Source organism: Sesamum indicum, linkage group LG3 (assembly GCF_026168435.1).
Source record: "Sesamum indicum cultivar Baizhima isolate 11 linkage group LG3, ASM2616843v1, whole genome shotgun sequence".
Taxonomy (NCBI): Eukaryota; Viridiplantae; Streptophyta; class Magnoliopsida; order Lamiales; family Pedaliaceae; genus Sesamum; species Sesamum indicum.
In genome coordinates, this window is record NC_142659.1 from 3,243,129 (window position 1) to 3,259,389 (window position 16,261).

Here is a 16,261-nt window from a genome sequence, read left to right on the forward strand (position 1 = left end):
TACCCAAATATCCCCAAAACCAAAAAATCATTCTCCTCTTCCATCTTTCTCCGTATCGCGAAAGCCTCTGTAGAAACACTCAAATCGATTCACGACGAGGTATTAGCGGTGTAAATCGCCGTCTGAAATTCCTTATTGAAGGGAACGAGCAGGGGGAAGAAGATTGATTAGGCAATTAGTGTATAGCCGACACAATGGTGAAGACTACGAAGGGAGGCAAAACCATGAACCCTACCGATGCTTACCGCAAGGAGCTGCGCAAGAAGGAATTGAAGCGGGTAATTTTCTTCTTTTTTGTTTGGTTCGTGTGTGATTTTTATGTTGATGTATTTGTTGCCTGGTGGAATTGTTTGTGGTTATTTGTGCAATGTGAACTTTAATTCTGGGAGATGTTGTTGGATCTCCTTTTAAATTCTGTTTGGGTTTTAGCTGGTTTTGTTTTGACATTTGAGTTTAACTTGTGAAAATTGGTGCTTTTCTTATAGGCATTTAGTGAAGCTGATGACCCAGACTTCTTTCTTTTGCTATTTCTTAAGATGTTTCTGTATGAAAAGAGGAAATTGAGCATGTTGTTTGGTTAAGTTATATTTGCATTGTACAGTATTAGAGTGGTATTGTTTGGCATATTTCGTAACTTTTCATAAAAAAAAGGGAAATGGTATAGTATTAGAAAGCATAGTTGTGCATTGTAGAGCTTCTGAAATTGGTGTCAATGTTATTGTACAGAACAAAAAGGAGCGGAAGAAGGTGAGGGAAGTTGGAATCTTGAAAAAGGATCCTGAGACATTGAGGGAGCAGATTCAGAAGCTGGAAGCAATGAGTAAGTCATTATGCAGTGCATTTTGTCTCATTGGTGATTCCTTGTTATATAGAGAAGTGTAACACTGTAACTTGAGTTTTTCGGGTTATGATTGAGCTGGTTGACCTTTGTAATATTAGCTATCCTATGGAAATAACAAGAAAATTCCTAAACCGGTGGAATGTAATGATAAAGCACTTTTACCTAACAATTCATAGATTCAATTAATTGATGTCTTCAGCTGAGGGTTTAGGTGTGTGTTTTACATGTAGTAGTAGTAGTATTCACTTGGATGCATTTCATGGAAAATTTTCCATTGCAGGAGGGGGAAGGAGATTCTCATTGTCTACATTGTATCTTGATTTGTGTTCTATAAATTTTTGCAGAGGCAGATGGTGCTTTGGACAAAGCTAGAAAACACAAAAAGAGACAACTTGAAGATACACTCAATCTGGTGCTCAAGAAAAGGAAGGTAATTCCTTAGTTTAAGCCATCTAGTGTATTTCATAACATTTTTTCTAGTATAGCAATTCTAGACATTAGCAAGCTCAAGACTTGTAGCCAATAAATCTGTATTTGAGAATGGTCATGCAAGAAACATATATTAGATTGGAACTTTGCAAGGCATTACGTAAACATATATCTTATGTAGTGAGTGCAGATGTGGTAAGACTTGCCTTATTTGTTCTTATCTTAACTGACACCTATTGATTCAACTATGTCTATATGAAGATTTTTGTGGTAGTAATTTGGTATCAAGTTGACACATGAGGTTGGTTGCTTTTATTTTTAATGAAAACATTCTGTTACTATTTGAAGCTGATTAACTTCAACAGTCTGTAGTACTGCTCATGCTCCCCTTTCATAATGTTCGTACTTGTAAGGGTCTTGGGAAGATTTGGTTTGATAAAATATGTTAGAATTGGGAAATGTCCATCTTTTCTATATCACTTCAAGTAGAGGAGTAGATACCAGTATCTGATAAGAGAAAGTTGGTAGTAAGGTTGAATATGAACTCAGTGAACTTAATTATGGTATGGCCCTATGGGCATAATTGAATTTGTGTGTGTGTAAACCTCATGAAAATACAGGACAAGTAAGACAGTATGGCACCAAACTTCACCCTCTGGTTAAAGAAATTCAACAAAATAAAAGATGAGTTTCCAGCTAAAGAGAAAAAGCAAGCAATCCAACCAAGATATTCAACTAAAAACCGGTCCACTTCGGACTGTGAAAATTCCGTACCAGCTCTGCCCCCAGATGCATCAATTTGTGATCTTATTCTTATCCTGAACCATTGTAAAATCCCACAAATTCATCCCAAAACTCCTCCTATTCCAACTTTGTGGCTTTAACCCATGAACTTATGGCTGAGAGATCAAATTCATGGAGGTGCATCATTGGCTGTATAAAAGACATCTTAGATAGCCTAGAATAGGAGCTTTTGACCTTTTTTGGATATCAATTTCAACAGTTCAGGCCCCCCACTTGGGATATCTTTTGGCCTTTATGGTTTACATTTCCTAGAAAACTGTAATGCTTGTGTTTGTTTTTGTGAATTGCTGTTGCGGAGACCCCTGAAATCCTTGGAAGGAGATGATACACTATATGATTCATGAGTATTTAATTCCTTCTATTGCCCCTTTACTTTCATTAGAAATAGAATGTTCATAACAGTCTTATCTTGTGGTGTAAAGGAATATGAAGAAAAAATGAAGGAAAAAGGCGAAGCACCAGTTATGTTCAGGTGAGGAAGCCTTTTTGTCTGTGCTCCTTAAAATAGTTAAACTTATCTTTATTCATAAGGTATGTTTGTATTTAATGTTAGTTTTTAAATCTGATGGCGTCACTTTTCGTACAGTCACTTGGGACCTGTTCGAAGGCGGGCTACTGCGGAAGAGGAAGAAAGAGTCAAGCATCCCAGACCTGAAGTAAGTTCATTTCAATTTTGGTGGTATTACTATATGGAACTCTTCTGCTGATCTGTCAACCCACATTTAGCAATATATTGATGCAGGACTCAGTCTATTATCACCCAACTCTGAATCCTTCTGGAGCTCCTCCACCTGGAAAACCTCCTATGTTTAAATCATCAATAGGTGTGTTATGGTCCTTTTTTATGTAAGAAAAATGTTTCTCTTATTATTATTTTTTTTCATTTGTATCTCTCTCTGCTCTCTCCTACCAGGCCAACTCATCTCCTTTCATCTCTCACCATTTGGATTTTGTTATTCACATTCTTATGCAGGACCTAGGATACCCTTACCAGAATCTTCAGCAAGTAATGTTGCGTCATCATCAAAGTCAGAAACAGAGGATTCTAATTTATCTGTACCTCCTTTACCACCTCCACCACCTCCATTGCCTAGTGCAGGCTCAGATTCTGGAGATGGCTCTATGATGCCTACATCTTTGCCTTTGCCGCCTCCACCCCCAATGCCTCCAAAGCCGGCAATGACGGACATTTCGTCATCATTGCCTCCACCACCTTTGCCTCCACCACCACCTCCTCCTGGCCCACCGCCTAAAGAGCTGCTTGCTGCCCGTCCACCACTTCCTCCACCCCCACCTATCCACCAATCTGCTCAACCACCTCCCCCTGGTACTGTTGGTATTGAGAATGCCTCAAAATCAGATGATTCATCCTCCAGCAACTCAATCCAGGTATGCTTTTTGCAGACTGTTCTCGAATTATTACTTTGAGTACTCTTACCTAAATGACAGTTTGGTGGCAGGGGGGAATGTATGTAATTCACGTAATAGATCATCTACATATAATTGGTTTGTTATAATAACTTTTAGCTGACGGGTGTTGCATGCTAATTGTCTCTTATAGATGCCAACCGTTCTTCCTCCACCGCCTCCACCAGTAGGGCTGCCTCCGAAGCTGGGTGATAGTCAACCTGAAGGGTCGTCTTCTGAGTCTGATACGAAAGGTCATTTTGATGCCAAAGAAATGCTGAAAATGGCTCCCCCACCACCTCCATTAAGGCAACAGCCACCAGTGCCTGGAGCTGCCATGGGCCCAAATTTACAGCCTGATGTACTTCCTCCAGGCATTTCACGCTTTCCACCACCACCGCCTCCCGCTGATATGCGCCCACCGCTATCTGCTCCTGGAATTGCTGGACAACCTGTTCCTCCTGGAGTCATGGTCCCACTATTACCAAGACCACCTTTTGGACCTCCCCCTGGACCCCCACCAATGATGAGACCACCGCTTCCGCCTGGTCCACCTCCTATTCCACAAGATGACCTCATTGCTAGACCATCTGCTCCTCAGAAGCCATCATACGTCAAATCAGCTGCATCCACTGTTGTAAAGAGGCCTCTGGCACAGCATACTCCAGAGCTCACAGCCATGGTGAGATTATATGCTTCTGTGTATACATTGTCATTTTTATCACCAGAATCTAGCATTGTAGCTTCAAATAGTTTGATGCACATCTAATGCTGTGTTAATGTTACCCAAAATTTTTTGAAGAAAGTGCAAGTCATGGTCACTCTAGCAATTCTATGTTTCTGTGTCTAATATTCTTGGTTGCCAAATGTTCAAAATGTTAACATGTTACCTAGGTCACTATGAAGGAGACTACTTGGCCGACATATCTGTATCTTTATGATCCATCTCTTCTTGCTCTTGCTGTCCCGTTCTCCTCCTCAAGCTTAAAATACCTTTTCTTGGTGTCTGGTTCCATTCTCCCTTCTCTGGCCAGTTTTACCCGAATTGAATTTAGGATACTAGTTTATAGCTTTGCAATCTCCAGTGTTGAAATGTCAAACTTGAACATATGAATGCAGAATCTATTGATGACTAGGTTTAGCACAGAAAGGCTTGTGTTAAAGGAATAAACTGTAGACAGATGCTTTGACTGTACTCTTTCGGGGATGAGGTAAAGCTAAAATCTTGTTAATTATATTAGTTATGACTCTTATCCTTAGTTATGAGTTTATAATTTACTGCTCTCTTTAAGTGAGGACAAGTATATTGGACACACCCTCATGGCCTGTGCAATAGGAAAGCAAAAATCATGATAGACCGAGGATGTGATAGTATACAGACACGGGAAAAGAAACAACAGATGGCATACCGTGATGTTAATACTGTTTGTCTTAGCATACAGTCCTATACAATTATTGATGGCTCTTAAAAACGAATTATGAACTATCGGTAATCTCATGAAAGTCGTAACATCAGCATTGCTCTACTGCAGGTTCCTGCATCTGTACGAGTCAGGAGAGAGTCTGCCCTTCCAAAACCAAAGCCAAAGACGTCGTCCACTGTTTTGCCATCCAACCGGCCCATTGTAGCTCCGCCTATTACAAGGCACGAATCAACTAGCTTGTCCTCTGCACCTAAACCACAGAGCATTGACGACTCATATATGGCATTCTTGGAGGACATGAAAGCACTTGGTGCTCTTGATAGCTGAGGGGAAATAAGATGATGGGATTGCATGATGAGAGGAATGCTGCATGTACAGGGCTTCTACTATGGTTCAGGATGCATTAACCGTTATACTAAACTTTTTGCCCTTATCGTAGCCCTTCAGTTCATTGTTAGAGACTAGAAAGCATACTCCGTTTGGAGAGGGCTAACATTTACGCCCTTATCACATTATCCTCGTCACAGATCTTATTCCTTTGCTTACTTGTAGCTGGCACCATTACTGTTAAGTCAAGACAGAAAATTGTATCTTATGAAGAACCTTGTTTTACCAATATCATGTATTTAATCTTTCTCTCTCTCTCTCTCTACACACACACACACACACACAGACATATACACGCCTCTGGTTTACAAAGGTGAAAGAAAAGGTTAAAGCCAAAGCTGGAGATGCATAGTTTGTTCAATAGTATTTGGCAGAACGGGAATTCGAGACAAGATTGTCTGAATTAAATCTCTGTTTCTTGAATGAATACGTCCATCTATTCAAGCTTCAATATTAGTTTTCAAATCAATTAAAGTTAATGCAGCATGAATTCTATTAACAATGAAATCAGATAACAACACAAATCTTTGGTTGGTCCAATAAACATTCAAACAAGTTGCAAGAATAACATATCGGAATCAACTCAGATTAGTTAATTTCTTTACTTGATTAGTGAACAGACCTCAGATGGGATAATACTCCAAAAGGAAACACAAAGAAACATGAAAAATACATTCTCAATCCATTACAATCTTGGAAGTATCTCGTACATAGTGTCACATGTCTCTTTACATCTTCCTCAGTAAAGCTGTTCTTCAACTCTGCTCTTAATCAACAGGGCAATGCAATGCAATGGCTTTACAGAGGGGGCAAACGTTCTTCTGCTGCAGCCACTGTCGGATGCATGAAGCATGATATTCATGCCCACAATCGACCACTCCGATCCTACTATTTTCTTGGCACAGATCATCCTGACACACGACGCAGATCTTAGGTTCGCCGTCGTTGTTAACCTCACGACAATCCCTCATGTTCAGATACTTCAAGATGAGTCTCTCCGACAACCCTCCATCTCTTCCGACATTCTCTCTTCGCGGTACTGTTACAATATCAAGAATCAGAGTTTCGTCTTCTTGAAACCAGTTCCTTTCTTGAACTTGAACGTAACCATGCTGACGCGTCCGTGCAGGATTATTAGAAGGGATGTTGATGATCTGATGGGGAAGAAGACCTCGAAAGCGGGGCACATTCCGAGCGCCGCCAGATCTGGCGGCGGAGTAAAGTTGGTGAGGGAGCATGATCTCTTGCATCATGTGCGTTTGCTTCTGATGATGAATGGGAAATTTGATGTGAAAAGTAGAGATGACTGATAGTGATGACTGAAAATTATTGCACATACACACACATATATATAGAGTAAAAGTTACCATAATTGAGTCCTCATGGGATTTGGAAGTTACCATAATTGAGTCGTCATGGGTTTTGGAGAATCAGAGGAATCCGAGAAAAGAGTTTCTTGGGGGCGAAGGTCCCCAACGGCTACAACGGTTTAAACTGAATTTCAGGAAAGAATCCTAAGACATTAACATAACGGCTACAATTATTAACCTCTGTAAGGTAACAGAACTAGAAAACTTTCCTTGTATAAAATAAAATATTAATTAATTGTTTTTATGTATAATTAATTGTTTTTTGAGTGTTTAGAACTAGAGTTTGTAACGGCAATTGCAAAGACGGATTTCGATTGGTTTTACATCCGTTCCAAAGTCCATTCCAAATAAATTTAGTGTTCCTCTAACCATTCCAAATAAAAAAATATTGTTCCAAAACCCACCCTAAATCCCATCTTTTTTTGTATTGTGTTCCACTTCAGGAACGGTCCACCCTTAACCGTTTTTAAATATTAGGAACGTCGTCTATAACAATGAAAGTGGAATACGGGTTCAAATTAATTCCATTAAGAATCGTTCCAAAAGTAAAAAAAGTAGTTCCTAAATTCGCTACAAATTCAGTAATTCTTTGTAGTGATTTTGCAGGTTAGTTCCCCAAATAATCATAAAATTGTGATTGAGGTAATGATAAGTGTTGAGATGATAGCTTAGTTTTATGTTTATGTTAAAGTATTGGTAAAATTGCACTTTTGGTCCTACTAGATAGGGTTGTTCTCATTTTTTGTTCCCTATTTTACTAGATTGACACTTTTAGTCTCAAAATTCTAAAAATTTTGGCATTATTGATCCTAAGCCATTAAATGTAATGATAAAGAGTCATGTGCCGTTAGTCAACAGTTGTTGACTTGACAACTAAATGCCCAACTTTTATTTAACCCTCTATATTTATTAAAAAGGAGTAAAAACCCCCTCTGTATTTTAAAAATAGACTAAAAGTCTCCCACGCTTCGAAAAATTCAAATCCCGATTCAAATTTGTGGTATAAAACAAACTTATAAAATGATAAAATTGTTCGAGTTCAACTTATATTTAATTTGTTGGAGCTTTTTCACACTCAGTTCTAGTCCAATTAAATTTAAATATAATATTTACAAACTGATTAAAGAAAACTCAAAAAATACTAAAAAACAACATAATATATTCAACTTTTACAACAATTAGAGTATTTGCACACACATATAAATACAAACTAGATTGACACTTTTATTTCCAAAATTTTAAAATTTTGGCATTATTGATCCTGCGCCATTAAATGGAACAGTAAAGGGTCATGTGACGTTAGTCAAAAGTGTTGATTGGACAACTAAATGCCCAATTTTCATTTAACCCTCTATACTTTTTAAAAAGGGCTTAAATCCCCCTCTGTGTTTTAAAAATAGACTAAAAACCTCCCACGTCTCAAAAAACTCTTTTTTTAACTCAATTTGATCAAAATACCTTTTATGACTTTATAAAAATCACCCTCCTTTTTATATATATATATTTTTATTTTGTGATTTGTTTTTATTTTCTCGCTTAAGAAAATATTCTCAAATAAATTATATTATCTATTACAATAATAATTTAAACTAAATATCATATTTTAAAATAAAATTTTAATACTTTTTATTAATTATTTTTAATTTTTAAAATTTGAAATTAATATTTTAAGTTTTTAAGAACTTAGAAAATTATACATTTTAAAAGATAAAACTATTATTAAATTTTTTTGGTACTAAAATTAATCTATACCCACCCACCCCACCATTAGACCCCCTCGCTCACCCCACTTCCCTCCGCCGCCATTGCCTAGACTTAGGCTTTGCACAGGGAAGGAAGTCAGGTTGTGGGGATGAAGGGTAGGGGGTTAATTTTAGTTAAAAAAAAAATTATAATTTATAAATTTGAAGTTTAAAAAAAAAATAAAAAAATTGAAACTTAAAAATAAATTCCATTTTCTAAAAAATATTTTCTCTTTAATACATTTAAATATTATTTTGAATATTTAGTTATAAACCAAGGAACAAAGGTAAATTTCTTATTCCATATGGCTAATTCTATTTAATTTTAAATATTATTTTGGATAAATTATATTTTGCCAATCGAACTATATTCGTTTTTATACTACTCCATCAATTTTTTTTTTTTTGTTAATTTACCATATTAACTTTGCGAGATTTGCACTTTGTCATATATGACCTTCTTTTTATTGATTTTTTTGTCGAAAAAACATAACATATATACGAAAAATATTTTTTTTTATACAAAAAAATTATTTGAGAAACAGTTATAAATGATAAAGTGCAAAATTTCACAAAGTTGAGATGGTAACTTGACACAAAAAATATTTAGATGCCAAAGTATAAAAACGACCATTGTTCAGATGTCAAAATATAATTAACCCTATTATTTATATTAAATAATATAATTTATTTAAATGAAAAATTAATATATAATCGTTATAGTTGACTAATATTTATATTCATATAGATATCTATCTTTGGATGAATTTAGTATATTAATCTTTTATTTATTGTTAGTTTTATTTTTAAAAATTTAATATACTTTTCTAGTATAATTATTTATTTTTTAGGTGGAAGGAAAAAAATAATATCAAATTACAAGAAACAAATGGGGGTGAATTTATAAAATTAAAAATGGTATTTTAGTCAAATTGAGTTCAAAATAAGTTTTCACAAAACACGGAAAGTTTTTAGCCTATTTTTAAAACATGTGGAGGGTTTTAACCTTTTTTTAAAAATATAAGAGGTAAAATAAAAATTGGGCATTTATTTGTCAAGTCAAAAGCAGTTGACTAACTGCACATGACCCTTTGCCATTACATTTAACGATAAAGGACCAATAATGTCAAAATTTTTAAATTTGGGACTAAAAGTGTCGACCCTATCAAGTGGGATCAAAAGTGCAATTTTCTCTTAAAGTATTTTTGTGGGAATATTATTTGGTACTCTATTTATTTAATTTTATTTAAATATTTGATAAGATACGGAAATGTCCAGAAAAACCCTATAACAAGACAAATTTATCAAATCATAAAAACCTTGCCTAAATTGAACTGATTTGTCAATTCTCATGTATAATGCAATTGACACCACCAGTGTAACTACATCAATAATTCTCAAACAGCAAAAAGTAGAACTAATTAAAACTTGACCTCTTGTTCTTCCTCCCCTTAAATCTGGTGTAATTACAAGTATATCTTTCGTGGTTGAAAAATTGTATCTGAAATTTTTGAGGTTTGCTTTCATTTAATAAATAAGTCCTCACATTAGTCAAAACTCACTGAATTTGTTGATATTAACAAAAAAAAAAAAAAATTGAATGAAAATTGATATTTACACTCGATTTACTTACTGACTTATTACAGGTTAAATAATTTATTTTGGGCTAAACTACCCTTATAATGGTGAAAATATACCTCCTCACATGCATTAACATGCGTGAAGATGTATGAAAATAATTTGATTATAAAAATATTATTTAACCTCTTATAAATCAGTAATAAATCAAGAAATTCGGTGAATTTACACTTTAAATAAGCTTAATCATCAACATAATTGGACACAACTAGACTACGGCCTTGTTTGGCCTTACGTTTGCATAATTGATTATAAAATAATTAATTTTAAAAAAAAGTTATTGTAACTTTTAAATTCACAATTTCAATAATTAATTATACAACTTCAAATTTCAAAACTAACCTCATGTCAAGTAGTTTTTGTATAATTTAATGGGTATATTAGGTAATTAGATGAAAACTAATTGCTGTGGGATTAAACCTACAAATTATAGCTTTTACCAAAATATGGTTTTGTTATAATTTAATCTCAAAATTGATTATCAGAAAAGGGAGCTAAATGGAGTTTTTGTCTCGTAATTGAGGTCATTTAATATTTTCGTTCTTTTAATTTTATAAGATAATACGTTGGTCCTACATTTTTTAATTTTTGTGATTTTAGTTCTTTTTTCTTATCGGAGTTCGCCTTCCTCGTCGGAAAAAATATGTGTGCATCTCACTCGATCTTTTAAAATTGGGGCTACTGCTCCTATTGGCTTATTTTCTGCCAGCATTTTTGTACTGTAATATTCTATGATAGTATTTTGATCCTACATCTTTTAATTTTCACAATTTCAATCATTTTTCTAGTCGGAGTTCTTTCTTTTTTGGGTGGAGGTGAACTCCGGACGAAAAAAATAACTGAAATTATGAAAATAAAAAAAATGCAAAGTCATAATGCTACACTATAAAATTAAAAGAAAAAAACGTCAAATAACTTAAGTTGCGAATAAAAAATGCATTCAAACCAAAAAGAGAGCTAAGCAATATAAAAATATACTTTTGCCCATTCACAGGATTAAGTTGGCAATGTATATGATTAGAGATTTGGATGCATAATCATCTGATCTTCAACGAAAATTCGGTGAAAACACGAAATGAATGTGAACACAATCTCATAGACATAGGACTGATGAATTTCTTGTGCTACACAGTTGCATTTACTTCAGTCAATCACAAAGGAACATATATTATCGTGCACAGTCAAACGTTGTTGCAAGTTGCAACCGGCACGAGACAGAGGTCCATATGTATAAACAAAGTTGTCATCAAGATTTGATTTGCCTGTCTTTATTTTAACATTTTCTTTTGAGAACATCTAACCAACTATTTACTCATCTGTTTCCTTGAAATACTCTTTTATATTATTATTATGAGGTTTTGATGAATTTATATGGGGGAGGGAATTGGGAAATCAATGAGGAACACTATTACTCCTGTGAACCAACCAAGATTCATCCATCCAGCCAGGGATTTTTGTGAAGAAATACCAGTTTTCTTCCCAACTACCCAATATATATATGTATAATATTTTTCATTATTTTTTCACTCTATTAATTAATGTTTTTGAAGTCAACTTTGTGGACTGTTTGCTGCAAGTTGATGGAATCCCATCTTTGTTGAGAAGGGAAAATGTCAAACACTCTTGTGAGTAAGAGAAAAAGACAGCAACTTTAAGAACATATTTTGGTTGGATAAACATGGGGGCTTTTGTTCTTTTCTTCTATTGTTATGACCAATAATTGTTGGTCAGATGGGCTGGATGTTTGAATCCTAGAAACCCCTTTTCTTGGCTTTGTTGCAGACAATCTTTGTTTCTGTCTGTGTAGTCAATTCTTTGTGGGGTTGTGCTTGTCCCTCTCTTGAGTATCTTTCATGTAGTTCTTGAAAAGGGAGGTGTTTTTTGGGCTGGAACTCTGTGTTTGAAATCATGGGAGGCAGTTGTTTTGTTGGTATTCTGTTCTTGATTCTGCTGCAATTTCTTGATTCTTGTTCTGGTCTCCCTCTGTGTACTGATTCAAGTTAAGTGTGACATTCCAACTGTTTGATTGAAGTTCTGTGTTTTTCTTTTAATCTTTCAGTTGTTGGAACACAATTGTGAGTTGAATTTTTGTGTTTTTTCCTACTTTTTGTGTGTTGCAGGAGCACCCTTTATTCCAAGCTCTCATCTGCAGTTCTGTCCCTATAATGGCACCTCATGCTGCAACGACACCGACGATTTGAGTATAAAGAAGCAGTTTGAATCAATGAACATTTCAGATCCCGGCTGTGCTTCTCTCCTTAAATCTATCCTTTGCGCGGTAAGAAAACATTTGAGCTTCGCAAAAATTAATGTGGTTCCACTGCTGATTCTTGATTTGTTGTTGTCTCAAGGGGTTGTACTATGATGTTTGATATAGCATTATGTTAAAATCCTTGATTTCCTGAATCCACTTGGATCAGTTTTTGTTAGGTCTTCTGCAGTTTTGCTTGTTGCAGCTTCTATCTGAGCATTGTCGACTTGATTGTTCTGCTGGCATATGATTTTCTTCTAGTGTTAGGATCTTTGGAGTATGAAATTGTCCAGATATTATTTTTAGATTAAGGTACATCCCTTTTAAGAATGTCCAATCCAATGCCAGGCCCACTTGATTCTTTTTCTGTTCTTGATATTTCCATAAATCTTATACTTGTTTGCAATCATTCCTATAGTATTAATGTCTTATTTTTCGACGTTAGTCGTTTATGTGTACCTTACAAGTCTGAAGAATGTTTTGAATTCTGTTTGTTGCTTATCTTGCACTGAAATGACAGAATTTTGCATTAAGTAGTTTGTATCTCACTATTTACAGAGGTGTGATCAATTTTCAGCCGAGCTTTTCAGAGTCGGTTCTGCTCCTCGAGCAGTACCCGTGCTGTGTAACTCTACGGTTTCAGCAAACTCAACGCAGTCTAACGAAGCTAGAAACGACTACTGTTCTCAAGTATGGAGCACTTGCCAAAATGTCTCTATATTGAACTCACCCTTTGCCGCTTCATTGCAAGGCAGAGCTGGAGCGCTGAGAAACTCCAACTCCACAAAACTGACGGATCTATGGCAATCACAAACAGATTTCTGTAACGCTGTCGGCGGTGCATCCAATGACGGAGCGGCGTGCTTCACTGGTGCGCCCGTTACACTAAACAGTACTGGAACTCCGAGCCCTTTGAGTGGTATGTGCCTAGAGAAAATAGCCAACGGATCTTATCTCAACATGGCTGGTCACCCGGACGGCTCAAACCGTGCCTTTTTCTCGAACCAGCAAGGGAAGATTTGGTTGGCAACTATTCCCAAAGAGGGATCAGGCGGGACATTGGAGCTCGATGAGGCCGACCCTTTTCTAGACCTAACAGATGAAGTTCATTTTGATACTGAGTTAGGACTTTTGGGGATTGCATTTCATCCAAGATTCACAGAGAACGGTCGTTTCTTCGTTTCATTTAACTGTGACAGGGCGAAGTGGCCGAACTGTGCAGGCAGGTGTGCGTGTAATTCTGATGTGAACTGTGATCCATCAACGCTAGATCCTGACAATGGTGCACAGCCTTGCCAGTATCAAAGTGTTATAGCAGAGTATACGGTCAATGGCACCGCATCCCAGCCTTCCTCGGTATATGCAAATGACCTGATATTTTGCAGATTTACTTTTCTTTTATCTGCTATGCATGAAACTCGATGTCTTGTTATCAGGCAACAAGTGGTATCCCTTCAGAAATCAGAAGAATATTCACCATGGGACTTCCATTTACATCACATCATGCAGGCCAAATTCTTTTTGGACCCAATGATGGCTATTTATACTTCATGATGGGAGACGGTGGGGGTGTAGGCGATCCATATAACTTTTCACAAAACAAGAAATCTTTACTTGGGAAGATAATGAGGTTTGACATCGACAAGATCCCAAGTGAGTTATAGTTTATGTGATCGTGGAAAACATAACAATGCATGTATAAGTATATGTTTGTTAGATATCAAATTTAGTTATCTGTCGTTATGAACTTATACAATCTAATAAATATGCACAACTATTTACTGCCTAAAACACACCTTTTAGGCATTCTACTCAGATGTTATGTCCCATTGATATTAACAAATGACACGGAACTACAGTAGTTTCTTATGTTTTGTGCTTGGACCTCAATGTCACTTCTCCATGGTCTGCTGTTTATTTCCTTCTAACATGAGTAGTTATTTGAAATCAGAAACAAATGAAGAACAATCTTTCGGTACTTGATGAGTTGATGTCCAAGGAATCCCTTAGCAGCCCTCTTCATGATAAACCTTGTACAGCTTAGCTTCGTGAGAAACACGTAATGAGACCTTATATTCTGCTATCAAATTCTTGATGTTTCCCCTTTCTTCTTGCATTTGGGACATTTATTTCAGGTGCAGCTGAAATTGGACAGCTTGGTCTTTGGGGAAACTATTCTATTCCAACGGACAACCCTTACACTGTAGACAAAGAATTGCAGAAAGAAATATGGGCTCTAGGACTACGAAATCCTTGGCGCTGCAGTTTCGACTCTGCCAGGCCGTCATACTTTGTGTGTGCAGATGATGGACAGGTACCGTATTTGGTTCTATTTCAGACATCATTCTATGTCTGAAACATAAGTTCCAAATGACTTGGTTGCTGAAGTAGTGTATGTAGTCAACAGGATAGATACGAAGAGGTCGATTTGATCACCAAAGACGGAAACTACGGATGGCGTGTTTATGAAGGCCCTTACCTCTATACTCCTCCTCAGTCACCTGGAGGAAATACTTCAGTAGACTCGATCAGGCCAATCTTCCCCATTATGGGATATAATCACTCGGATGTAAACTCAAACGAGGGCTCAGCATCGATCATTGGTGGCTACTTCTATAGGTCCATCACCGATCCTTGTATGTATGGAAGGTAAGTAATTCATTCTCCAAACAATTGATATTAACAAAAAGGATAACTACGCTGCATTCGGTATAGTCGTATTGTACATTACAGAAAATGGTTGCAAGTGGTGGTTTGTGTAATTTTTTAAAATTAGGGGGTTCCTTTGTAATATTTACATATCTCAGAGAATGTTAATGTAATTATCCTTAAATAAAACATACACAAAAGCCATTGTAAATCAACCGATCCACACACCTTGCAGGTTATTATATGTATTAAACTTGTTACTAAAACTAAGGATGCTCATTTTGCAGGTACTTGTTTGCAGATCTTTATTCCGGTCCAATATGGGCAGGCACAGAGAACCCCGTCAACAGTGGCAACTTCACAAGTACTAGGATTCCATTTAACTGTGCCCGCAACTCGCCTATAAGCTGCACGTTTACTCCTGGGAGTCCACTTCCGGCCTTGAGTTACATTTTCTCATTCGGGGAAGATAACAACAAGGATGTCTACCTCCTCACGAATAGCGGAGTTTACAGGATCGTTCGCCCCAGTCGTTGCAACTACAAGTGTGCAAAAGAAACCCCATCAACGGCTACGTCCCCCGGCCCAGCCACTTCTCCCCCTCCTTCAAAAGCAAGCCCTTTGAGAGGTCCATGTGAGACTGTTCTGCTTCTCTTGATTTCATTTTTGTGCTTGTTTGTGGTGAATTGTGTCTAAATTGCTGTAAACTTGTCTCATTAGAGCACTGAGTTAATGTTGCAATATTCTTCCACACTTCGCATTCTTTGTGATTATTACATGTACAAATAAAAGAATTACTGTCCATTTTTCCAGTGAAGTACAGTTCTTGCCTGAACATGTTAGGCACTCAGATAGACTTTGAAGACAGTTTTTGTTGGAGTATCAATCCTTACAGTACTATATATATGTTACTTATTTAAGGAACAACATCATATGTTCCTGTCAGTTGTAACATAAAACCCAGAAGTGCTTTTCTCTCATTTTTTTTACAGTGCTTGTCGAGTTTAGTCAACTCGACATGATCTGTGTTAGAACTCAAAACCTCAATCGATGGGTGGTTCAGGAGCAGTGTCATAGACGGATATGTCAATCTAGGTTGGAACTCAAAATCTCAGCCGATGATTGAGGAACAGTGTTCTAGACGGATATTATTCATACAACTGGATAAATTTATGGATACGCAGTTCAAAAGTCGAACAAAATATGGATTTAATACAGCAACAATTTCTATCTCTACCTTGACACAAGCGATGTCCTTGTGGTCCCAGACGTCGAACATCAGAATTGAATGATAATTTTCAATAAGATCGCATGCTGCA

General features: G+C 36.4%; 3 protein-coding genes across 3 annotated transcripts; 2 read left to right on the forward strand and 1 right to left on the reverse strand.

Moving 5' to 3' along the window:
• Positions 1–5,541, forward strand: ELF5 (proline-rich family protein). Its single transcript, XM_011073434.3, has 9 exons — positions 1–278; positions 727–820; positions 1,186–1,271; positions 2,497–2,546; positions 2,661–2,730; positions 2,817–2,898; positions 3,048–3,463; positions 3,636–4,163; positions 5,014–5,541. Exons 1-9 carry the CDS (start codon positions 195–197, stop codon positions 5,230–5,232), a joined length of 1,629 nt encoding a protein of 542 aa, XP_011071736.1. The 5' UTR covers positions 1–194; the 3' UTR covers positions 5,233–5,541.
• Positions 5,542–6,059: 518 nt separating this feature from the next.
• On the reverse strand, positions 6,060–6,545 carry LOC148788590 (putative E3 ubiquitin-protein ligase HIP1). Its single transcript, XM_088879032.1, has one exon. The coding sequence runs from the start codon at positions 6,543–6,545 to the stop codon at positions 6,060–6,062; it is 486 nt and encodes a 161-aa protein (XP_088735158.1).
• A 4,789-nt stretch (positions 6,546–11,334) lies between these two features.
• Positions 11,335–15,759, forward strand: LOC105157147 (HIPL1 protein). The gene is made up of 7 exons (XM_011073457.3): positions 11,335–12,041; positions 12,163–12,320; positions 12,852–13,649; positions 13,730–13,946; positions 14,429–14,607; positions 14,701–14,942; positions 15,230–15,759. The coding sequence occupies exons 1-7, from the start codon at positions 11,951–11,953 to the stop codon at positions 15,636–15,638; spliced, it is 2,094 nt and encodes a 697-aa protein (XP_011071759.2). The 5' UTR covers positions 11,335–11,950; the 3' UTR covers positions 15,639–15,759.
• The last annotated feature ends 502 nt before the right edge of the window (positions 15,760–16,261 follow it).

Excerpts from the sequence above, each read along its gene's own strand:
- LOC148788590 (XM_088879032.1), bottom strand. The coding sequence starts at position 6,545 with ATGATGCAAGAGATCATGCTCCCTCACCAACTTTACTCCGCCGCCAGA.
- ELF5 (XM_011073434.3), top strand. The coding sequence starts at position 195 with ATGGTGAAGACTACGAAGGGAGGCAAAACCATGAACCCTACCGATGCT. Across the intron at positions 279-726 it reads GCAAGAAGGAATTGAAGCGG|AACAAAAAGGAGCGGAAGAA; the intron begins GTAATTTTCTTC and ends GTTATTGTACAG. Across the intron at positions 2,547-2,660 it reads GAAGCACCAGTTATGTTCAG|TCACTTGGGACCTGTTCGAA; the intron begins GTGAGGAAGCCT and ends CTTTTCGTACAG.
- LOC105157147 (XM_011073457.3), top strand. The coding sequence starts at position 11,951 with ATGGGAGGCAGTTGTTTTGTTGGTATTCTGTTCTTGATTCTGCTGCAA. Across the intron at positions 12,042-12,162 it reads CCCTCTGTGTACTGATTCAA|GAGCACCCTTTATTCCAAGC; the intron begins GTTAAGTGTGAC and ends TGTGTGTTGCAG. Across the intron at positions 12,321-12,851 it reads TTAAATCTATCCTTTGCGCG|AGGTGTGATCAATTTTCAGC; the intron begins GTAAGAAAACAT and ends CACTATTTACAG.